Below are 26,557 nucleotides of genomic sequence, written 5' to 3' on the forward strand. Positions count from 1 at the left end.
GAGATTAAATAAGGATAGAATCCAAATATATTTGGGAAATATAAAATGTTTTTTGATTGTTTAGCTTTAGGAACAGATAAAGAAACAAAAATATAATAAACAAATTTACTAAGCACTCTTTTCTGTTTCACTTAAGGTATTTGGGCCTTAACAGACAAATTATACCTAATAGTAATAATATGATTATTATAAACCTCTTATTATGTGCCAGGTATGATTCTAAATGGTCTCCCTCATGTAATATATTACATATCATATCATACATTCTATTATATACTGTGTAAGAGAGGATACTTACGTATAGATGTAGACACTCAATTCTTCACAATAGTTTTATGAGATGGGTGCAATGATCATCACCCGCATTTGATAGGTGGCAAAACTGAAACAAAAGTTAGCTACCTCAGCCAAAGTCAGACAGCTTCTACATGGTCTTGCTGGAGTTTAAACCTGACTCCAGAAGACTTGATTTAACCATGATGGTATACTGCCTTAGCAGCTCAAGCTAAGATGAATCCTACACTGGAGAGATGAGCTGGATTTGAACAGAGCCTTGAGCTAGCTATGTAAAGTAACCAGGTCATCTTTAGAAACCATATAATAGGCTGGGCACAGTGGCTCATGCCTGTAATCCCAGCACTTTGGGAGGCCGAGGTGGGCAGATCACCTGAGGTTGGGCGTTCGAGACCAGCCTGACCAACGTGGAGAAACCCTGTCTCTACTAAAAATACAAAATTAGCCAGGCATGGTGGCGCATACCTGTAATCCCAGCTACTCAGGAGGGTGAGGCAGGAGAATCGCTTGAATCCAGGAGGCAGAGTTTGCTATGAGCCGAGATCACGCAATTGCACTCCAGCCTGGCCAAGAAGAACGAAACTCTGTCTCAAAAAAAAAAAAAGAAAAAGAAAAAGAAAGAAATCATATAATGGACCTTATTATTTCAGTGTGATAAAATAACCAGTGAAAATTATCAATAATTTTTATGGAAGTAAGATAGCCTAAGAAAAAATTAGTCCTTTGTCTTAGGGAAACAGGTTCATGGGTTTCTTTTGTCATAGACTTTGTTCCTAACCTCTACTAATCATCTCACAAATAGCTTGTTAACAAAAAAAAAATTGGTTGGCGGGGGGAAATGATAGGTAGCATGTAAATTAGTCAATATGAGTTCATTGACCAAGGACCAGAATGTGTAAATCTGTCAAAGATGCCTATATTGAAACAAATTTAATCTTAGAATGTACATTAAGAGAGGTAAAGCTTAGTAATGGATTACCTGTTTTTTCATAAGAAAAGAAATTTTAATAAAATGAGAGTGCAAAGCAAAATTCCTGAGCTCGAATTATTACAATATTCTAAGTTGTAATTTGTTTAGTATTTTTTATTTCAAAGTTATATTCTATTTCAAAGGGAGATAAAATAATTTTCAAATAAATACATTTTAAGTTTCTTCATTTATATACAGAGATCATTTAATTTACTTAATAACATTCTTAAAGGCACAATTAAAATACAATTTATCCTCTGAATCTTTCCCTGAACATCTCGCTCCTCCTCCCCCAGCAAGAAGTACTTTCCCTGTCCTCTGAATTCTACAAGGACTTTGCACATTCCTTAAGGCACTATCATTAAATAGAAAGACAAATGCAAGTCTACAAAGAAAGCTGGGGCAGTATCGAGTTTAGCTGGAGAATAACTCCCATTCAGACTGATCAGAGCATCTGTTTGTGGGAGCGGCTGCAGCGTAGGTTTGATTCTGATTGTGTGGGACCTTGATACCAAGTTAAAGGGTTCGGCCCTGACTTGGCCACTGCAGGATTTTCAAGCAGAATAGTGATGGAAACAGTACTCTAGGAAGGGTGAGCAGATGGATTCGAGGCGGGAGAGTCTGCAGAGGCCATTAAGAGGTTTTAACAAGCGCCTAAACTGGGACAATGGCAGCTGGCAAGTGGCCTACTTTGTCTTGCCTTTGCCCATGACAAAGGGAGTGTTACTTTTGGCAAAAGAGAAACATGAAAATGATTTCATACTACGGCAAAACCTGTCTAAATAAATGTCACGTGGTAGAAAGAGAGATTGAGGCTGCTGCGAAACTCAGTCCCTGCCAGCACAGCAGTTGGGTGGCCTCGCTGTTCGGACACCTGCAATGTGTTCACCTTTCACATGGGCCTTCCCATTTCCTACCTAAATGAGACTTGGAGTCACAAAAGCTCACCCTACCTCCAACCACAGGCTTCTGCTTGAAGGAAAGAGTCCCCTCAGGTGTAGAGTGAATGTATATTGTCCATGTCTCCAAATCAGAGCTCTATGGACAGTGAACAGATTATCCACCTAATTCATTCTGGCCCGTGAGTCCATGCTAGGGAAAGAGATTCCTACGTATTAATATTGGGAATCTTTTTACAGAGCATCACAAGAAGTGTTTTAGAAGCTAATGAAATCAGATTATACTCTGGGCAATATGTTAACCAACACTTAATCACATCTCCAAAAATGATGATTCATGTTTAATATTATGACCTCAAGGTCTTATCACATCTTCTGAACTCTCCTCCAAAGATTAAGTACATTCAACAGAGAGTTGGCCTTAGGAAGAACTTATTGGAAATTAGTTGATAATATGTCATATACATATAGCCCTCTATTTATATTTGATAAATTAGAAAATCTCATTTTCTAGACTTACCTGACATAGTTTTATTATATATGATAATCAATTTCAATGATATCTTATAAGAAAGATAAAATAATTACATGTAACCAGACATATATTATGTTTTATCTGGCCTGCTCTAAAGTATTGAAGAGGGAAGAGAAAAGCTTGTTTCTGACCTATAAACATGAACATAACTTTAAAGTTATTTGTATATGGATTCTTGGATATGTAAGTCCACCTGTACTAACTAAGAAGTCTAGAAAGGTAAGATTGTGTTTTATTTCATCTCTCATCTCAGAGTTTTATAAAACATCTATTATTCAATGCCATCTGTCTGGGCTATATTCAGACAAATGTAGGAGGCATTAAACATTCCTCACTATTCACCACTTGACCCATTTTGGGGCCTGCATTTTGTTTCACAAGAAAAATCTTGGTTCAGCAAGGCCCCAGTGTGGGAGGAGTAGGCTCCTGTCCTCTCTCTCTCCTGAAATACACGGTAAAGTGGCCGGCCTGTATGTATGGCTGATCAAACTGTGAAACACTCCTTTCTCGGAGTTTGCTTGTTCCTGGGAACAGATTACAGAAAGCAGCTGGGCGCCACGTATGTTGTTCTCCAAAAAAGCAGAGACAGCAACTGTCAGAATCCAGCCCTTGTAAACAGTAATCTGGGCCGAGACTTCTCTGTCTCTGCCTTACACTGCCTAAGTCCTTTAGCCACCTCTAACTGTTTGCTTATATTCTAACTGTAGAGGGGGGATTCAGGTTGGAGAATGGATGTGGTTACTTCAGATGAGGCAGAATTGCCGTATCAAATATTTTGTAGAGAAGGCAGGAGAGAGAGAGAGAGAGAGATGAGGGAGATAGAAGGACTGAGATTGAAGGATTGAGATTGAAACCTCCTCAATTTCTTTGCGTAAAAAAATAAAACTATAAAAATTGCAGCATTTGCATTCAGTGAACGCTATTTGTTAAAGCTCCTTGGCAGTTTGAGGCTGAATTCCACTGTGCGCATGGCTAAAGATAGCAGAATCCAGACTTGCTTAGTATGCCAAAAAAAAAAAAAAAAAAAAAATTAAGGCTGGGAAGAGGTTGGGGAGTACTCTGTCTATCTTAGGTGGTCTTGGATCTATGAGAACAATATAGATGTACATTAATTTTTCTCTTCAAGAAATTAGAAAATAAGTAGACAATAGACTTTTTAATGTTCCTGCCTTGGCAGCAGCTGCTTTGCAGGCCTACCCTGAAGTTTAATTAATAAATGCATTTCCAGATTCTCTAAGAAAAGGCTCAGTTATGTAAGTGTTGTAATCTAGTACATTTTCATTTTTCATGAATAATTTACACCTCCTGGTGAGAAACTTGGGTAGAATTCTTTTGTATATAGCACATAGAGACATCATATCAGTTCCAATTCTGTGCAGCTGAAGAGAAAATGTCAAGAGTCCTTATGCAGCACATTCTTGCCTATGGACGGTCCTTCACATGACACCTCAAATCCCATCCTCCTTTGCTTTTTTTTTTTTTTTTTTTTTTTTTTTGAGATGGAGCCTTGCCCTGTCACCTATGCTGGAGTGCAACTGTTCAATCTTGGCGCACTGCAACCTCCGCCTCCTGGGTTCAAATGATTCTCATGCCTCAGCCTCACGAGTAGCTGGGATTATAGGCACCTGTCACCACACACAGCTAATTTTTGTATTTTTAGTAGAGATGGGGTTTACCATGTTGGCCAGGCTGGTCTCGAACTCCTGTCCTCATGATCCACCTGCCTTGGCCTCCCAAAGTACTGGGATTATAGACGTGAGCCACCATGCCCGACCTCCTTTACATTTTGATGGAACTGGAGGGGGTCTTTTTTAGTCATATTCCCAGTCGTATTTTGGCTTTTGTTGATGGTAGTAAAATCATGCTCCATTTCTCCAATTTTAGGTTTTCTCATTGGAGCAACATGAATATATAGTTCATCCTATATGGGTGTTTATTTCCAGCTCTAGATTTGTAAGGAAAGAGAGACTAGCTGCAGTGAAGGAATTCGGGTCCATTTTCAAGGGATGAACGATGGGCAGGGTTTTCTTCTTTATAAGAGTTGCTGTGAACGGAATGGAATTCCTCCTCCTGGGCCATTATCCACCCAAGCTGTGCCCCTGCTGCCTACCTTCGCACACATCTGCCCGCACATTTGGAGAAGGTGACAGCTTCTCTGTGCAGGTGGATGTGGAGGACGGACTAACCCGAGACTGAGGCTCCACTTACCAAACACATAAGATGCTACCACATGTCAAAGACACACTGGCATTTGCTCTGGTCTCTCAGCCCCTTCTGACATTCCTCTGGGGTGACACCGCTGGAGGCAGTGACTCCCAAGGTCAGACTGGGCTGGGTCTGCTGACCACTCCAGAGGCCACCAGGTTGGGGAAATGCTAACCATACTTAGGAACTCACTGCCTAGTCAAACAGATCTGAAACAAGCAGAGAATGTCATAAAACACAAAGTCCAGCAGGCAAATGTTGCTGCCTGGAAAGTAAGTGCCATGGCACGGCCGCATCCCTGAAGTGTCATAGGTCTGAGGGGTGTGTAGGAATGAGACAGAGAAGGGACAGGTGAGGTTATTCCTAACACCATGACCAGCTGGAAATTGAAGAGGTGGAGATGAGGTAGGGTAAAGAGAAAAGGGAACCCATGCTTACCCAAGCACCGGCCATCTGCTTTCCACATACTATCACATTAAACCCACCAGGACTCTATTTCCCTCTTTTACATGCGAAGACATCACATGTTTGATCACAGCTCCAGTAGGTCACAGAGCCTGCCTTTGGCCTCACAGCTGCCTGACCTTGGGGTCAATGCTTTTCCCTTTGTTTAACATTCTTCCTCGATAGCATATGTGGTTTAGAAAGGAACTTCAGAATCCATCTCAGACTTTATCTCATGATAGAAGCAGATAGAACAGCTATGACTGCATCAGATCTACAGAAGAGGGGACACTGTGGCTCATGTGAGCCAGTGAGTGGGGTGAGTGGGAGACACCAGGGAGCATAAGGAGGAGGACGTGGTGGGGCAGGCCTAGAAAGTGCGGCTGAGTGGATCAGAAGGAGGTCAGGTTATGGAGGGCCTTAAAGCTCAGGATGAGAACAGACAGGACAGGTTCCATGAGAGGCTTGGAAACTCAGATCAACGGGCAGTGAGTGGGTAGAGGTGCAGGGACACCAGCCCGAGTCAAGCTGACTGGTGAGAAAGCTGCTTTATCGACAAAGTGATGAAATTGAGATAGAGAGAAAAGAGAACATTTGAGGGGAAAAGGGTGAAACATTCAGAAGTAGGGAAATTCAGAGAGGCTCCGTGATCCCTGGCTTGCCTTTGCTCACCCAGAGGCTGTTCTCTGACTTCTGTGGTGTCTGTGGATTTCAGTGCCTTTCTCCTCTCTGTCACATAACGCTCCTATGAGACCCCTCTCCCACTGACCATAAAAAGGATGGCTCTCGTTTACGCCCCTTCATTTTCATTTGTACTATAAAGGACACATTTGTTGACTGGTATTTTCTGACACCAATTTATGACAAACTATAGCTAATCTAGCAGTTAGAATTCATCATGCTTTAGCATCAAATACAAAACATTAGAGCTTTTGGTCTCTTTGTTTTACTTTCGCTGATCAAATTATATTATTCCTATCATTGCTCCCCTTGCTCTGGAGTATTCAAAGATCTCAGAGCATATGTCAATAAATTTCCTATAATCTTTACTGCTTGCTGCAATGCATTTCTGGAAGCAGCATCTTTAAGGTGATTGTTGCAGAATGTTGCCTATTTTCCCCTAATCACAGGTACATCAGGCATTGTAGGTCTGACTTGAGACCAGCATCAATTACATCATAGATATGAAAGGCAGTAAGTCATAAGAGCAGATTTTCCACCATCATACCATACCTCTACAAAACATAAAAAAGAAAAATTATGATGCGAATTACATTATAAATTGGAATAGGAGCCCAGATGGGCAAAGTAGCTTACCCAATTCACACACATAGCAAGACAGCGAGACCCAGGACCTGATCACCGAGTCCTGCCTCGAACAATGTTGTCTCCCTTTCACCACACCGCCTTCCTGAGAAACTGCTTTAAAGGATCACGTAAGGCGCCTTGAACTGCTCCAGAGCATACAGGCAGCGAAAACATAACTCAGCTACCCTCACAAAGAACCAACCACGTGCCAGACACTGGGCTAAGCCTTTTGTATGAATTATGTCATTGAAGCCCAACAGGTCCTGTAAAGGACTATTATGATCCCCTCTCTAGTGATGAGGAAACTCCAGTTTAGGGAAGCTGAAGAACTTGCTCAAGATCATACTATAACAATAAGTGGTAAAGCCAGACTTAGAACTTTCCCAAAGCTCCTAATATTTCATATTTCCAATGAGGAAAAGGACCTAGAGTAGTTAACTGACCTTAGTCAAGGTTACAATAAGGGATTAGGATTAAACTCAGTCTCCTAACAGCATGCTCAGTCCTCTTTCCCTCCATCAAACTTCTGTTCAGCTTCAATACTAACAGCATGCTCAGTCCTCTTTCCCTCCATCAAACTTCTATTCAGCTTCAATACTAACAGCATGCTCAGTCCTCTTTCCCTCCATCAAACTTCTATTCAGCTTCAATACTAACAGCATGCTCAGTCCTCTTTCCCTCCATCAAACTTCTATTCAGCTTCAATACTAACAGCATGCTCAGTCCTCTTTCCCCTCCATCAAACTTCTATTCAGCTTCAATAAAGAGGCTGTACATTTATTTGAACTTTGTTAAATAAAATAACTTTGCTTCCTCCCTACAATTTAGAACGGTTTTTGAGGAATCAAAAAGATACTTGAAGTTAAACCTAATTCCCTCCTTTACTCCAAGTATGTTTTCCTAGTAATAGTTTCATAACTGTTCCATTAATCATTCTTTCAATATTTGTCATTGTTATACTAAAATATGCAAAAGATCCAGAGAACCACTTTAGTTCAGAGGATCTAGGACAGAAGGAATTGCTTAAACCGATTCCTATTGTTCATATCCTTTTCTTTGCTTTTCTCGAACCTTGTAACATTAAGAATGGCTTTGCACAAGGGAAAAAGTTAAAATGGGGAAAGCTAAGAAGTGTGTAAAGAATGAGAAGAAAAATTCCATTGTGTTCCTTTGCCTTGGACAAAGGTATTTAAGAATTGTTGGGTTGGAGTTTTTGATCAGTTGGTTGATTGGTTTAACATAAACTAGAAAGTCCCCTCCATCTTTCCACTGCTTACGTGGAACCTATGTGGGGAGAGGTGAAGGCTTGGAACTTGAAAGACAGATGTTTATCAGACAAGACTGGATGCACAGAGGTGTCCGTAGAGAGTCATTTACTCTAAGCACACTGATCTAAGAATTATTAGTAAACACTATGCCTTATCAACATACTCATATTTTGTGGCTTACACCAGGAAATGAAAATAATTGAAATATTATTGTATAATATTACTTAATTAAAACATTACTTGAAAATAATTGAAATGTTACTATATAATAAGTGGCATTTATTATATGCTTACTACTACCAAGCACTTGTTAAATACATTATCTGATTCTCACACCAACCCTGTAAGTTAGGAAAAATTTTTAATTCCCACTCTAGAGATTAGTAATACTAAGAATAAAAGATGTTTAGTAACTTATCTATGGTAACATATCTGTGAAGCCTAGAAGCTAGGTTTGAACCAAGTTTAACTTTAAAGAATGGGAAATCCTGCCCTTCATGGGACATCAACTTCCTACTGCAGTGGACGCTGATTATCATGAGCTGGTGGTTGTTGATGCTTTTGTAATAAAATATTTCAGTTTGAAAAATGATTAACATGAATTGACAGTCAATGCTTTAAGGAAAAATCGGAGGAATTCAGTTTATACTTTGTCATCAGTGACAGTTCAGGAGATACATATACAGAAATGGAATGAAGTGCTCAGTTTTAAGAATCTTAATCTCATCAAAACCAAGTTTATTTCCAACATATGGGGTGCCATACAGATCATATAATACTTAAGTTAACCATAGTATTATTTGAATGTCTATTTAAATAGAAACTGAAAAGAAATTATTTAGGATTATGAATCCTAAAATAACAGCCTAAGGAAAGAGAACCAACATTTAGCAAAAACCACTATTACATGTCAGATGTGTATATATGTTATTTCTTTTACTACTCAGCATAATTCTGTGACGTTTCTTATCCATTGTGAGTATCACATGCATATGTGAGCACATCTTGGAGAATAATTTGCTTAAGATTCAAGCAGGTAGGAAGTGACTGGATACATGTAGACCTCAGGCTTGCCTGCCTGCAAATCCTGTTCTCTTGTGAACCTACCATGTTTGAATTAGATTGGAGTCTATGGTCAGTGTAGGCTTGGGATGAACCTCTTCATATGACTCCCCTTAAAAACTCTGAACTACTGAGTTTATTGCTTTGAAAAGTTTTGAGTAGTTGAGTCGAAAGTTTAGTAGAAGCGAAAACTTTTTAAAGTCCAAGCTCAGTATCAGAAATGGTGTGAAAATATTGCTGCTTGGCGAGAATAGGAAGAGAATCCAAATTTGAGGGGAGAAAAGGCACCATTCACTCTTTCCAGGGTGGGAAAACTGGCACACAACTTCTGTCTGAAAAGAGTCTATCAAAAGGAGTCCTCTCAATTGAAACTTACTTTTTAATTTTTAACAATAATAATTTAAAAACAAAGATACTATTTTTCTTCACCATCCCCACAGAACCTGACTTTCAAATTGATCTTAGGTAAACAGAACAACACTAGTTGAGGATGAATATTTTAGGCAGCCTGCAGGAGCGACTGTAAAGGGAACAAGTATAAGTTTAATTTAGTTGTAGTGAAACCACAGAGGTAAATGAGAACCCAAATGGGGATCTTAATGATGATTCACGTATACAAGCAGGAAGAGCCAGGGGTCTCACTGTGAAGCCCCAAATGGGAAGGAGAACAGAAAGGGTGGGAGGGCAGGAAAGAAGGAATGGAAGGAGGAAGGGATTTAGGATTGGCAGGAAAGGAGGATGTGGAGTTACTCTCTAACGGGGGCAGGTTCCGTTTGGAACGAGAAGATGTTCTGGAGATGGAGGGTGGTGATGGTGGCACAACCAGGTGAATGGAGTTAATGCCACTGAACTGTACGCTTGAAAATGGTGAAAATTGTGAGTTTTATGCTATGTCTATTTTACCACAATTTAAAAAAATAGACAAAAGATCTGAGTGGTCATTTCTCCAAAGAAAGGATTAAGGATTGACAAGGACAGTGTCTGATTGGACCTAGGTTTTCATTTAATAAAATCTTACAGTATAAAATGGTTCTTTTTGCATTAAAAATTCTTTACGGTTGCCACGTTTCCCTTTAAGAATTCTGTTTTCATAAGGCAAGGAATGGAGTGCAAAGGTGTCTTCTTTCTAAATGAAACCATGTCTGTGGCAACATATCTTTATATCTTCTCTCAACAAATGTACGCTAAGAACCCACCTTGAACTGGGCATGATGGCTCATGCCTGTAATTCCAACACTTTGGGAGGCTGAGGTGGGTGGATCATGTGAGATCAGGAATTCGAGACCAGCCTGGCCAACATGGTGAAACCCCATCTCTACTAAAAATACAAAATTTAGCCAGGTGTGGTGGTGGGCACCTGTAATCCCAGCTCCTTGGGAGGCTGAGGGAGGATAATTGCTTGGACCTGGGAGGTGGAGGTTGCAGTGAGCCAAGATTGCGCCATTACACTCCAGCCTGGGCAAGAGAGCAAGACTCCGGCAAAACAAAACAAAACAAAACCCACCCACCTTGAACCATGTACAGTTCAGAATTGTGGGAATACAGCAATGAAAACAGCAGTTCCTGCTCTCATGGGTCTTACATGGTGAGGGGGACAGGCGATACACAAATGTACAAGTAATTACAGTCAGAGTCCTTATCATATGAGAAGGGTCATATCAGAAAGTAAATGGTGATGCTGAAAGAATGGGCCTCACCACCGAGCTTTAATGGGGGATGGTTAGTAATAATGAAATAGAAGAGAATATGGGAGCTCTCCTTCTTTAAACATTTTCCTCCTTTGGTTTCCATTTTGCCATCGATTGGCTATTTTGGCACTTCCTGAGGGCTTACTGGGGATGACAGATGGTGAACTGGCCTAACTACTCACTGCACTGCAGAGGCGCCAGTGTGATACAAGCCAAGTGAGAAACTAAGGCTCGAAAGGGCACAAATCTGACTGGTGGCACAGACAAGCCTCCTGAAATCCCCCTCCAGTACTCTTTTTGATTTTTCCTTTGCACCTAGATTTTACACACAATTGAGTGGTTTTTGTTAACCTCTCTCTCTCTCTTCCTCATTGTCCCCCTCTTTCTCTCTCCCTCTCTCTGATACACACACACACACACACACACACACACACACACACACACACACAGGCAAAGAACTAAAAAGAAAAAAAACTAGTTTTTTGCTGGAAAATTTGTTATGTGGCAGCATCATCCCACCAGTTTGAGAATGTGTAAGATGATGACAATACATAAAGACACATGTCCAAGTCCTGTACATTACATTAATCTTACTGTTCCTTTTACTGCATTTTAGCATTTGGTTGCTTTTCTCCCTTTGGTGCCTTAAAAGCCAATTCTTAGCAGGCTAAATTACACATTCTACTCCACTGTTAAAATGGGTACTGTGGCCAAAATGTGCCCAGTATTCTAAGTCCAACATAATAGTAATGGATACAAAAGCAGGGCATTGAGCAGGATTGGGCATTTTATGCTAAATCCAACAAGATCTTGTTTCTGTGATTTTTCTTGACCTGAATCTTCAATTTATTACTGGGAGCAAAACCTCATTTTGAAAAAAACCCATATCAGATATGAATACTTTTAAAATTTCTTTTCTGTTGCTGCATAAATGAATTTTTTTGGAATTCCCTTGTTGCTTTAATTTTTTAACTTTCATGTTTATTAAATTTTTATTTTTCACTCCTGAGTTGCCAGTTCCTGTTCTTTAAAATATTCAAGATATATCAAAAATAATCATGAGCAAAAGTAGATACATTAGGAAAATATTTTCAATGTATACAAGGTAGGTCTTAATATTATGTTACATATTAATATTATGTAACACATTGTCTGTATATTACATATATTACATATTATGTTACATAATATTAAGACCTACGTGGCTCAAGCCTGTAATCCCAGCACTTTGGGAGGCTGAGACGGGCGGATCACGAGGTCAGGAGATTGAGACCATCCTGGCTAACAGGGTGAAACCCCGTCTCTACTAAAAAAATAAAAACTAGCCGGGCGAGGTGGTGGGCGCCTGTAGTCCCAGCTACTCGGGAGGCTGAGGCAGGAGAATGGCGTAAACCCGGGAGGCGGAGCTTGCAGTGAGCTGAGATCCGGCCACTGCACTCCAGCCTGGGCGCAGAGCAAGATTCCGTCTCAGAAAAAAAAAAAAAAAAAGACCTACCTTGAAAATACAGTAGTGAATACAGTGCTGATTTTTAAAGGTATAAAAATGTTTTCTTAGATTCTACTTTATGTCCAGGGGTCATCTTCAATGAAGCAGCCTATTTAATCTCAGACGACCTCACTTACTACACATCTTACTGTAAATATTTTAAACACTTTCAAATATTTTCTTGGTGTGGCCCACATATTACATATTTTTTCTTGATTTAGAAGAGGAATTTATCCTGCTTTCGTGCACATACAGTCCCTAATTTTAAGCATATTTATTCAAAATTTCCTTTGTCATGTGGTTTGGAACTCAGTTTTCATACAGAGACGGCCATGGACTTGTTGGTTAGATCTCCGGGCTGGCCTACAATCATTTTATTTAGCTTGTGGCATTGTTTATAAGTAACACGGTGCTAAAGCATGGCCCAGGCCAAATGCCACCCATGTCTGTGATGTTGCTATATCTTTGGGATTCAAGAAAGATATCACAAGCGTGTGCTTAACCCAAACCCCCAGATGGCCGTGCAACAGAAAATAGAAAATTTCTTCACCTCCTCCACCTGCTGGAGCTGTGGAGGAGCCTTAACCCCTGGTGAGTTCCACGACTGGCATGTCATCTGGGGAAGGCCTGTGGAGTAGGAATGGGAAGTATGGTGTAGAATCACGAATGTTGGGTAAAGAATAGGAAGATAAAATCTGGGGCCTGCTTCCGGGTAGCCACCAGACCCATTCACACCACCTTCTTCCTCATTTCTCTCGATGTCGTGGTTTCATCTGCCAACTACTTTTTTTTTTTTTTTTTTTTTGTTGAGATGGGGGTCTCATTCTCCCACCCAGGCTGGAGTGCAGTGGCGTGATCTTGGCTTACTGCAACCTCCGCCTCCCAGGTTCAAGTGATTCTCCTGCCTCAGCCTCACGTGGGCCATGCCCGGCTAATTTTTTTGTATTTTTTGTAGAGACAGGGTTTCACTTTTTTTTCCTGGCTATTGTGCAGCCCTTCCAATCTAGGGTTTTGTTTTGATTTTAGCTTTTCTGGCACCTGCTGAGGAAACACAGTCTCATCACTCCCCTCCTTCTGAATAAATACACAGTGCTCTTGAATATGTCTTTGTTTAAAACACTTCTAGAACACCAGCGGAAAGGAAAGTCTCCTCATGCCTCTTTACCTTCCTCCTCATTTATATCCTAGAGGAGAAGAAAAGTGTCCACTCTTGGATAACATATGGGTTTTTAGATAGTCTAAGGACTAGATTCCCATCTCAGCCTGAGAGCCACAGAAATGATTCTCAGAATTCCCTCAGGGGAGCTGGGATTGAAGGAGACTGTCTGGAGTCAGGGAGGGGATTATAATCAAAGCCTAACTGCAATACTCATAAGAACCTAGATGTTTCCACCATGTGACATGGACTCATACAAAGAGCAGAATCTTATTCAAAGTTGAGCATTTCCGTTTATGAATTTTATCCAGATACTCTAAGTTGTCAATGTGAACCCTGGTCAGTAATCTTCAGCGAGGACAAAAACATGAAAAATTGCTTTTCATGTAAAACCTGAATTGTTAAGTTTCAAGTGACAATTTTTCTTTAGTATATCTAAAAATATTTTGTTCAAATATAATCAAGTGGAAAATATTGGACAGAAATGAGTCATCCACAAAAAGTATCATTGAAACTAGGGGCATTAGAGCTTTGAATATAATAAACTTTCTACTGAACAGCAGAGGACAAAACAATAATTCTGGCAAAACTCCTCTGGAAGGTGCTATGAAATATTAGGGACATTTCAACCTCAGTGTGCTCTTCTCCAGAGTAAAGCTGATTGTCATATTTGAGAATTTTTTCCCCAGGACCTCAGCATATGCCTTTTCTGTGCAAATAAAACTACATTTTGAAAATAAGTCAAATATGGCATGACACTACCCGCCCTCCAAACAATATTCCCCCAGAATAATGAATCAGACTATTTTTAAGTATCTTTACATATACTACTAATTATCTCTGAGCTTTTTCTATAATTATTATTTTATTATTTTTTTTTTTGAGAGGGAGTCTCGTCCTGTTGCCCAGGCTGGAGCGTGGTGGTGAAATCTTGGCTCACTGCAACCTCCACCTCCCAGGTTCAACTGATTCTCCTGCCTCAACCTCCCAAGTAGCTAGGATTACAGGTGTGCACCACCACACCAAACAAATTTTTGCATTTTTAGTAGAGACAGGATTTCACAACGTTGGCCAGGCTGGTCTCGAACTCCTGACCTCAGTGATCTGTCCACCTAGGCCTCCCAAAGTGTTGGGGTTACAAACATGAGCCACCGCACCAGGCCTATATTTAAAATTTTATAGTCATGAAGTAGGCCAAAGAAAGTTCTTGAAAGTGTACATTTATTAACATATATAATTATATTTGCTTTAATTACTTTTTAAATCTGATACCATATATTCACCAAGAGACTAAAGATTCTTGCTTTTGACTTCACTAATCCATACTGTGATTAAGTACTGAATTATACTGGAGTCAAAAATGTACACATGTCCCTTTGCCTGTGTGCCGTTTGCTTCAACTGAAAGATCTCCCAAGTGTAGCCTCTCAGGCAAGATCAGCGCATTTCAGACAGTCGTGGCTGCCATGGAGAAGAGGTGTGGGGCAGTGGGGAAAAGGTGGAGAGAATATTAAATGGTGTGGAGACTGAAGGAGAAAGCAATGCCAATAGAGAGTGGCAAGAAGGAACTTGGACAGAATCAGAAGAAAACTGTAGATGAAGAAACACAGAGACTGGGAGGGTGAGCAACATGCGAGCCTCCTTAGCTTAGCCCTATTTTTAGGAAATGCCACCTAATTGCCTATTTTTAAATTAATAATAAATTTTGTTTAAAGAGGCAGTGAAATATTATTAATATCTTTAACTGCCTTCTAGGGGAAACAGGGCCTTGTAACAATGGCAAAAGATTTCTAAGAAACCTACCAAGTCTAGAAGGTTTCTTTGGGTGGATTTTTATCTGCCATATTTCCCTTCTCTGTGAGTGATTCTGCCCTCAGCCTGGAATATTTTCCCCTTTATCTATAATGGGGAGTAGGGAGAATGGGAGAATGGCGAGCGGTGTTTATTTCTCTTAGATATTTCTGAGTCCTTAACTACCCTAAAAGGGCACGCAGACGACACATCTTGTCCAAAGGGTTCTTTTTCTGCCCATTCCTGTTTCTCCCATGAATAGTCTGGTGGTCTTCTGTTGATACCAGCATTGTGGCACTGTGTCCTCAATGATTTCAATTTGTTCAGCCATCCATGCAACCACCAATTAATAAATTCCCAGCCCTGTCCTAGACACTGGGGCTATAAAGATGAATGAGACAGTCCCCCTGTCCTTAAAGAGCTTGGTTTGGCTGTGGACCCAGTTAGTGCACCAGCCCTGCTTGGAAGTACCCACTTGAGATTCCATGTTAGTGACATCAAGACGCACTGAGATTCCTTAGTAGTTTAGCAAGGCTGCACAGATATGTTATAAGGTATTTTTTATCTATGCCATCCAAACTCAACATTACAAAGACAGTCCTAATCGCTATTCACAGGAAGACTGAACCAAAACATCCATTATTTCTCTTTTCTAATTGCTTGATGATTTGCATACATAGAAATTCTTGACATTTTCACTGGAATGTTTTCCTATCAATTAAGCAAAGCAGGAAGAGTTCTTACCAAATTTAATATTGAGCTATCATTTAAAAAAATAACTCATCTGACATCCTTGAATCTTTGAAATGAGCACTTTTATGTAAGAAGTATAAACATTTCTAGAAGTCATCTAGAAGCCCACAGTTTCCAAAGTTATGCAAACGTACAGTTCCTGGAGATCAACCTCGAGGTAGAAAACTCAGAATGTGTTAATACGTGGTACCTCTGAAGCACTGAGGAAATTCTACGTTGATTTGTCTTCTCTTGCACCCTTCTGCATGAGGATTGGTTAGTTCAGCTGTTAAGTTCATGGTGCTGATGAGTTCAAGTTCAGTGTTTCAGTCTCTGCAGAGACTATTTTAGTTTGAACCAAGTGTGCTTCTCACCCTGTTCAGCTCTTTTTTGAGCGCACATCATGAGTGAGAGGTATGGATGGCTCAGCCTAAATCCATCATCACATGGAAGAGACAAGAAAACATGCATGTTTCATAACTGATGACTCAGTCAAGGGAGGGTTGATATTTTCTTTTTAGGTAGAGGGTGCCTTGTTGGTCACGTACTCTCTTTCTTTGGGCGAAAGCCAAATGTCTGAAAGTTGCAGGACTAACTCTCCTGTACACCTGCTCTCCTGGTCTCACTCTTACCACTGCTACCTGCCATGATGTTGCCTGTAGCCTTGGCTGATGCCAGCTCAGGAAGTGATCCAGACTTAGTGGATATAGTGGATATTGCCTTCAAGAAAGTAAAGCTGATGAGTACACAAACCAGCAGCTCTTAGTTGAATTTAGCCTAAAGATATATATGATCCACACAGGGTTGTTTTCTGTGATGTGAATTCATTGCTGAATTTCCAGCTTCTTTTGAAAAATGAAAAGGTCAAGTAATATGGAGTCCATGTTTCCGCAGGTAGCATTTGGCTGGGGCAGAGTAGCTGCTGCCACAACCTCGACCCGGCCTATTCACTTACATACCTTTCCTGCCTGGCCCCAGGAGGCCTAGTATTAGACAGGACCTAATCTGGTCCACTTTTTAGTAAGCTTGGCTACCACTGCACTGTGAGTCAATGGCAGGCAATTCACTGAGGACACTGTAATTATTAAATGGCTGCTCATAACATATTTGATAGAAAAATAACCCATTTGATGTCTTTGAAGCCATTCATGCTTTGTCTTCAACAAATAAATATGAAACTAATCAGGTACTGGATTCACAATGGGGTAACTTGAGAATGTATATTGAGCAGAATCATCAGATTCTTAAATCCAACCACCTAGGGGAGACAGTTTAATTCACTTATTGTGATTTCCTTTCCTTGTTGATAAGCAGACTCTATTGTAGCCAGCTGACATTTTTGCATCAGAGATACTCTTGTTCTAACCAGAGGGACTACTAAAGATTTAGAAAAGTACTCATGATTTGAGATCAAGGATATCTTTGTCTTAAAAATAGAATCACAGATTTTGTGGGCATCAGCTATTCTCATTTTTGTCTGTTCTCCTTTTAGTGGAAAAAGGAATTGAAAATAATGCTTGCAGTTCAGAATTTTGATTTACCATACTAGATTAGCTAGAATCTTATTTAATAATTTAACTTCCTCCTCCTGTCATGGTGCTCTGTTACATAAAACGCTACCCACTTGAGGCAATAGTCTCCCAGGGAGACACATAGAAATATAGCTTGTTGAATATCTTTGATTTCTTTCCTATCATCATAGTTTGCCAAGATTTCTCAGCAGCTGAGGCAGCGGCACTGTGGTTAGGTAGGGTGTTCTGTCGCTGTAAGCAGGCATGTTTGCAACATCCATCTGGAGGAGCCCTGGGGCAGGATGTGGTTGACCCCCTGGGCAAGGATGCCCTGAATGAGAGGCCCAGCAGCCTCACAGTCCCCCAGCAATTTCCACCCATCTAGCCCCTCCAAACAGTCTCACTGTCTCCCCTCTAAAGCTCCAAGCACATTTGCTGTAGGTTCCACCTCAGGGCCTCACCTTCCCCTGATTCCCAAACTCACAGGGATTCTTCTAAGCACTCTCTGAAGCAGGCACCATGAGGCACAGATATGCTCTTTGGAACCTCTGCTTCCCCTAGCCCTATCTCAGACCGTCTCCATGCCCTGGAGGGGATGCCTTCACCAGTGAGCAGAGTGACATCTCTAACCTCATGCTGGTTTGTACAAGCACTTTGTACATTATGCAAGCCAGTTAAAATGATGCATGTCAGCTTTTCCATGTCTGCAAAATATGATCACAATACTGACCTAGCTTGTAAGACTCTAGCTTGTAAATTCTCAGAGCCTCCTGAAAATCAAGGGGATATATCTTAAAATTCAAACAAAACTAAAGGTGCTTCAGAGAGGAGACTGGCAGGAGACCCAATGTGGTGGCTGTTTCTCTGACTTATGCATACCCTGGCAGACCCTATGAGTTTTCCACTTCCCTTTCGAGACAGCATGGAGTGCTGTGCCTTGGAGGTTGAGTACAGAACTCTGGGCACCAGCCTCAGCTTTGACCAAATGCAGGGCAGGAAAGAAGTGATGGACAGTTGGTCTGTTGAGCTCACTTTGGTGAACTGTATTTTAATTAGTATTTTTAAAAATGGACAAGTTCAAAATTAAGGTTGATCCACATCAGATATGTAGCCCATGTGCCAGGGCCACATATAAGCCTGTTATTTTAAGAAGGTATGTTTCTCACCTATAATGAAATATTCAGGCACCCCATGAAGGTTTTGATCCTCATGGTCACAAAACTACAATAAAGATGGAAAAAGTTCATATATACATATATATATATATAAAGTATATATGTGTATATATATGTGTGTGTGTGTGTATATATAATTGGTATGGGAGCAAATCTCTGAAAAGAGGTAACAAGAAAGCACACAAAATTTATCTATTCATGTGATTTTAAATTATGTTTGTTTAGTGCTAAATCAACATGTAATCTGAATAAAGACAAGCCATGTTAAAAACTAGACAAAGGTTCCTCTTTCCCTCAAAGTAGCTTCTCCTCTCCCGCCTCCCAATCCCCACAAGCATGCACACTTGGCTCTCCACTTTCCTCTTGTCCTGTGGGTGGTCTTCCAGCTGAAATCTGTCCCACACTACCCTGGGGCCCTCGGGCCTGTAAGGTCCTGTGCCTCCTCACAACAGAAGTTCTATCAGATGGGTGCTAGCGATATGACAGGCCCTCAGTTGATAACTGTTCTTGATCTGTATCCCTGTTCTGTCTATGTCTCCAGGGTGTATTTCACCCCAGAGTACAGATAATACAGACCGTATCAGCAAGCTGTATTTCTCAGGAAAAAAATTTAATAATCAAAGATATTTCCAAGAAAAAATCTGCCACCCAAAAATGGAACCTATAAGGAAAACCATCCAAAGCTTTCCCACCTTCTAAGATTAAATCTGTTGAACCTCTTGAAGTTCACAGATGCCAGGAGTGTGATTCCTTTTTTTATACCACATGACAGCCAAAGACAAAGACCAGGGGATGGCCAGAGTTTTCTGGCCTAGATGTCAGGCAGCAGTCACAGCTGAGAGTTCAATAGTCCCAGGGCTCATTTTTATTGATGTCTTTATTCACATAATAGCTCATGGGTACACTGGGGCAGAGGGGAAGTGCAGTCTGGGTGAGACTAGTTTATGCTTTAGTTAGCTGCAAGACTGATTTACAGTCCAATTAAATTTCAGTGGTCATTTATGTCTCTTCATCAAATACAAGTTCAAAGCCTTGCCGTAAGTAATTTCCATAACCCACATTTCCCCATTCTAATATGCCATTGCTGTGCTTTTCATAGAATACTTCTTTTCCAGATGGTTAGGAATTTCATTCTTCATAGCATTTTAATTTCAGCGAATAAGCAAGAATCCAAATGCATTCTAAAATACATATTAATATATATCAATTTAAGAAATTGGCTGGGTACAGTGGCTCACACCTATAATCCAGCACTTTGGGAGTCTGAGGTGGGAGGATTTCTTGAGCCTAGGAGTTTGAGACAAGCCAGGGCAACACAACAAGACCCCATCTCTACAAAAATAAAAATGAAAATTAAGCAGGCATGGTGGTGTGTGGTTGTAGTCCCAGCTACTCAGGAGGCTGAAGTGGGAGGATAGCTTGAGGCCAGGAATTCAAGGCTTCAGTGAGCCGTGATTACACCACTGCATTCCAAACTGGGCAACAGAGGGAGACCCTGTCTCCAAAAAAAAAAAGAAAAGAAAAGAAAGAAAAAAGAAAAGAAATAAAGAAACTGCAATTTTTTCCCAGAGTTATTTTAGAAAGATTTTTTTCTAAAGTAAAAGAAAAAGAAAAATCACATTATTTGATGTCCTAGAGTGCATTCTTATTTGGAAAACTTACAGATAGGCTTGAAACTAAGGGATGAAATCAAAAAATTTCTATTTGATAATCAAATATCTAAATCTAGAAAATTTGAATATTACTTATTGGCAATGATAATATTCAAAGATAATAGTATTCAAATATTAGATGCTGTGTTTACATATGAAATCATATCTTATTTTTTATTCATGTCTATTTTTCTCAGTTAATTTTAGATTCCTAGGAATATTTAAGAAACAAAGCATGATCTTATCTGAAGTTTTAAGTTTCCATTTACTCTAAATATTTAACATAAATGAGTTCTGTCTCTATCTTTATGAATCCTGTACACATCTGTCTGTTTCAATACAATAAAGAATACTCATGTTTACTTCACAGGAGGAACTATTTGCATCTACTAAAATTGTTGCATATAAAGTACAGGAGCACTCACTTAAAGGGAAAAAATATCCATGTGGAGAAATTCTAACATAACGGGATAATACACTATGCTTGGGAAAATAAGGTTTTTGCTGGGAATTGTAGTGTGTAGAAGTATTAGCTAACTCTCATTATAAACAAAATTTACCAGTTATTTCCTAAACAGACTCTTGTTTAATGAATAACTGCTTTGCTTATTAATTATACAAAATTTGGTCAAAGCATTAGAAAAGATGAAATAGTTTCATTAGAGTGTGTTAAAAACTTGACTTTTAACCTTGACATTTAATGGACTGGACCACAGGGGCCAAATTCCCTCTCCTTTGCAAAGGTATGGAGCTGGAAATGAACTTAGAGATCAGACTTAAGGGGCCACAGCTTGCATTTAATAGTTTACCTTGAGCTTCTGGATGTATTAAGAACTTTTTAACTGCTTTATTAGACTGTTATCCCTTTTACTCTTTGATATGTGACATTTAAATATGCCTTGAATTTGAAACTGGTTGTCGTTACATGTTGGGAACAAAATTACTTTTGATGGGAATACATTTTTGAATTACAAATGCAAGTTAATAGATAAACAATATCTGATTTATTATATTTTGAAATATTTCTATTTAAGCCTTACAAGTGACTTTTCAGTACAAACAAAATTCTCTGATTAGACTTTCTGATCACCGTAGCAAATATTAATTGGACAATAATGGGAATGTATAATAAAGAGCTATAAAGCAAAAATTTTTTAAAGAAATTGTGGTCTAAACATGCATGCCTCTCTATTTGCTGCCACAGTTTTCCAGAAAGTACTGTGCATTTGAATCATCATTCTTTATAGTGGCCACATAGCAGAAGTGGTTAAGTGTAAAGTTTTTCAGCATGAAGGGCGGGTATTGTGCAAAATTATAATTGCATCAAAATAATGAGAGATTGAAGAAAACTCTGATTTTCAAATGTCTATTTTTGAAGAGTAAAACTTAAACTCATTATTTTTCCTCCCAGAAGGATGCCTAAATCATGCTTGTCTTTCTCTTTAACAGATAATTCTGAAATAATCAGCAGAAATGGAATGGAATGCCAAGAATCTGCATTGAGAATAACTAAACATTGTTACTGTACATACTATCCTGTTTCCTCCTCAATAGAATTGCCACAAACTGCATGCTAAATAAAGATGTAGTTCTTCTGGACAGACCACAACTCTAAGAAGCTAGTGCTGCTATCTCATATATGAGTATTAAATATGGTATGCTTAGTATATTCCAACCTAAGATAGTTAACTACCTGAGACCAGCTGTGATGTTTAAAGACATAAAGGATAAAGTTTACTTTTAAAGGGTTTCTAAACATAGTTTCTGTCCTAGGAATATTGTCTTATCTCCATAACTATAGCTGATGCAGAAAGTCCAGCCAGTTTACTCATTTCGATTCAGAATATTTCAAATTTAGCAATAAACAATTAGCATTAGTTAAAAAAGAAACATATTCCAAGGGCAGGTTCGATTGTAGCTCTAATTACTGTCATGTCATTTACCCACTGGATCAAAGGGTATGTTTCACTTCTTGACAATATAAATGCTGCAGCAAAGACGAGAGGTGAAGTAAAACCAATACCTGTCCTGCAGGTCTAAAATTTGAATGGTAATTCAAGCACAAGTACTGGGGACACATCAAAGTGTGGTGTTTGGTTTGCCTGGAGATGCCGCATTGAATCATGTGATTCTAGATTAACATTAAATAGATTGAAAAAGAAACTTTGCACGGTATGAGCTTCATACCCCACCAAACAAAGTCTTGAAGGTATTATTTTACAAGTATATTTTTAAAGTTGTTTTATAAGAGAGACTTTGTAGAAGTGCCTAGATTTTGCCAGACTTCATCCAGCTTGACAAGAATGAGAGGCCCATGCCAACAGTCTAATCTAAGAGATTAGTCTTTCAAACTCACCATCCGGTTGCCTGTTACAGAGTAACTCTTCTTAACTAAAAACCTAGTCAAACAAGGAAGCTGTAGGTGAGGAGATCTGTATAATATTCTAATTTAAGTAAGTTTGAGTTTAGTCACTGCAAATTTGACTGTGACTTTAATCTAAATTACTATGTAAACAAAAAGTAGATAGTTTCACTTTTTAAAAAAAATCCATTACTGTTTTGCATTTCAAAAGTTGGATTAAAGGGTTGTAACTGACTACAGCATGGAAAAAATAGTTCTTTTAATTCTTTCACCTTAAAGCATATTTTATGTCTCAAAAGTATAAAAAACTTTAATACAAGTACATACATATTATATATACACATACATATATATACTATATATGGATGAAACATATTTTAATGTTGTTTACTTTTTTAAATACTTGGTTGATCTTCAAGGTAATAGCGATACAATTAAATTTTGTTCAGAAAGTTTGTTTTAAAGTTTATTTTAAGCACTATCGTACCAAATATTTCATATTTCACATTTTATATGTTGCACATAGCCTATACAGTACCTACATAGTTTTTAAATTATTGTTTAAAAAACAAAACAGCTGTTATAAATGAATATTATGTGTAATTGTTTCAAACATCCATTTTCTTTGTGAACATATTAGTGATTGAAGTATTTTGACTTTTGAGATTGAATGTAAAATATTTTAAACTTGGGATCATCACCTGTTCTGAAAACTAGATGCACCAACCATATCATTATTTGTTTGAGGAAAAAAAAGAAATCTGCATTTTAATTCATGTTGGTCAAAGTCGAATTACTATCTATTTATCTTATATCGTAGATCTGATAACCCTATCTAAAAGAAAGTCACATGCTAAGTGTAATCTTACATAGTGCTTGTATCGTTGCATTTGTTTTAATTTGTGGAAAAGTATTGTATCTAACTTGTATTACTTTGGTAGTTTCATCTTTATGTATTATTGATATTTGTAATTTTCTCAACTATAACAATGTAGTTACGCTACAACTTGCCTAAAACGTTCAAACTTGTTTTCTTTTTTCTGTTTTATTTCTTTGTTAATTCATTTAAACTCAATGAAAACATAGCATACATTACTAAAAGGTAAATTATGGGAATCACTGAAATATTTTTGTAGATTAATTGTAACACTGTCTTTCTTTTTTTCTTTTGTTTCATGATTTTGATTTTTAAAATTATTAGCACACAACTATTTTCAGCCCTTTAATAATGGAGCATCAAAAACATCACCTGTATCCCCAAGCAAATATAGAAGACTGTATTTTTTACTATGATATCCATTTTCCAGAATTGTGATTACAATATGCAAAGAGTCATAAATATGCCATTTACAATAAGGAGGAGGCAAGGCAAATGCATAGATGTACAAATATATGTACAACAGATTTTGCTTTTTATTTATTTATAATGTAATTTTATAGAATAATTCTGGGATTTGAGAGGATCTAAAACTATTTTTCTGTATAAATATTATTTGCCAAAAGTTTGTTTATATTCAGAAGTCTGACTATGATGAATAAATCTTAAATGCTTTGTTTAATTAAAAAACAAAAATCACCAATATCCAAGACATGAAGATATCAATTCAACAAATACTGTAGTTAAGAGACTATCTCTCCACTTGTATGGGAACTACATTTCACTCTTGGTTTTCAGGATATAACAGCACTTCACCGAAATATTCTTTCAGCCATACCACTGGTAACATTTCTACTAAATCTTTCTGTAACACTTAAAGAATTCCCTCATTCATTACCTTACAGTGTAAACAGGAGTCTAATTTGTATCAATACTATGTTTTGGTTGTAATATTCAGTTCACTCACCCAATGTACAACCAATGAAATAAAAGAAGCATTTAAAAGGATTGTATAGTCTTCCTTCTTTTTGTGTTGAGACAGATTGATAATTCGCCAAACAAAACGGTTTTCACCTTCACACATATAGTATTTGTTAACTTCAAAGAAGACCAAACTCTGGTCTTCGAACGGGAGATTGGTAGTTTTTGCTTTTGGCTTTGGCTTGTTCACAGCAAGAAAAACAATTAAAAATGGTAATTTGAGAAGTATGTTTAGTATTCTTTAAAATTAGAAGTAAAAATAAATCCCACCACTCAGCCGTCTTCTTCACATCTCAGACGGATAATGAAAAGATACGGGATTTGCAATCTACTCATCTGACAAAGGGCTAATATCCAGAACCTACAAAGAACTCAAACAAATTTACAAGAAAAAAACAAACAACCCCATCAAAAAGTGGGCAAAGGATATGAACAGACATTTCTCAAAAGAAGACATTCATACAGCCAACAGACACATGAAAAAATGCTCATCATCACTGGCCATCAGAAAAATGCAAATCAAAACCACAATGAGATACCATCTCACACCAGTTAGAATGGCAATCATTAAAAAGTCAGGAAACAATAGGTGCTGGAGAGGATGTGGAGAAATAGGAACACTTTTACACCGTTGGTGGGACTGTAAACTAGTTCAACCATTATGGAAAACAGTATGGCGATTCCTCAAGGATCTAGAACTAGATGTACCATATGACCCAGCCATCCCACTACTGGGTATATACCCAAAGGATCATAAATCATGCTGCTATAAAGACACAGGCACATGTATGTTTATTGTGGCACTATTCACAATAGTAAAGACTTGGAATCAACCCAAATGTCCATCAGTGACAGACTGGATTAAGAAAATGTGGCACATATACACCATGGAATACTATGCAGCCATAAAAAAGGATGAGTTTGTGTCCTTTGTAGGGACATGGATGCAGCTGGAAACCATCATTCTTAGCAAACTATCACAAGAACAGAAAACCAAACACCGCATGTTCTCACTCATAGGTGGGAACTGAACAATGAGATCACTTGAACTCAGGAAGGGGAACATCACACACTGGGGCCTATTATGGGGAGGGGGGAGGGGGGAGGGATTGCACTGGGAGTTATACCTGATGTAAATGACAAGTTAATGGGTGCAGCACACCAACATGGCACAAGTATACATATGTAACAAACCTGCACGTTATGCACATGTACCCTAGAACTTAAAGTATAATAATAATAATAATAAAAAGAAAAAAAAAAAGAAAAGATACGGGATCAATGGCATCAATAACTACATGGGAAACAAAATGTCAGTTTCATGAACGGATTTTTAAAAGGGCCCATTAAGCTGTAACACAGGCTTCTGTAAGAGCTTGATGGGATAACATGACTCAGACCTGAGGCTGCAGAAAGAGACAGAATGGTGAGTTCTGTTCTATGCAGAGGTCCTGGCCAGGTGGCTCAAGAATAGAGCAGGAATTCAATAAAGAGAGGGTGATGAGGGTCCCTGCTATTCTGTCAGTAACCAGCCTCCTCCTAAGAGGTGGTGTGTGGGCAGAAGGAGCGGCAGAAACTCCTTCTTCAGCTTTTTGAGACCCACCATTTTTGTCAAGGAAGGTGCTATTGGCCTTTTGGGTGGGAACATTCCTTGTCATACTGAGATTGGCAGAAATTGCCTCCTCTGTGGGCCAAGGCAGAAACATGAGTTTTTCTCCATGGCAGATTTAAAGCTTTAGGCCTCCTGAGTGGTTATGATATAGATAGAAAACACACATATTCAGCAGATACAAATAAAGCTGCTTGTATTTTTTAACTATCCCATCAGGATTTCCAAGGGTAAAAATACTTTTAACACCTCTGTGGATATTTGAAAATATGGCCGTATATTTGGATGAGTGATTTTTGTACTGTAATGCAAAAGAAAATCTATCTCATCAGTCATTCCCTACAAAAATCATTCTGTTAATAGTAAGTTCAAGATGTCAACTTCACAGAGCAAGTTATTATTTTAAGTGAAAAATCTAAAGCTGTACACCTGGTTTCATGAAGTATAAGTTCTATCAGTAGACTGGCTATTCATGGTACTACATCAAAATCAAAAACAAAAAACCTCTCAGGATAAAAAAATCATCTCTTCAGCATAGAAAATATTTGGGTAT

General features: G+C 38.7%; 1 protein-coding gene across 3 annotated transcripts in view; it reads left to right on the plus strand.

Moving 5' to 3' along the window:
• MBNL2 (muscleblind-like splicing regulator 2) overlaps nt 1-24,422 on the plus strand; it is a 174,396-nt gene extending 149,974 nt beyond the window's left edge. For all 3 annotated transcript variants that reach the window (XM_011933807.1, XM_011933806.1, XM_011933808.1), the window contains one exon: nt 21,625-24,422. In XM_011933807.1, coding sequence (XP_011789197.1) covers nt 21,625-21,639 — 15 coding nt within the window. In that variant the 3' untranslated portion in view covers nt 21,640-24,422. The remainder of the gene's footprint in view (nt 1-21,624) is intronic.
• Nucleotides 24,423-26,557: the final 2,135 nt, after the last annotated feature.

This window comes from Colobus angolensis, unplaced genomic scaffold, assembly GCF_000951035.1.
Source record: "Colobus angolensis palliatus isolate OR3802 unplaced genomic scaffold, Cang.pa_1.0 Scaffold13, whole genome shotgun sequence".
In the NCBI taxonomy this organism is placed as follows: Eukaryota; Metazoa; Chordata; class Mammalia; order Primates; family Cercopithecidae; genus Colobus; species Colobus angolensis.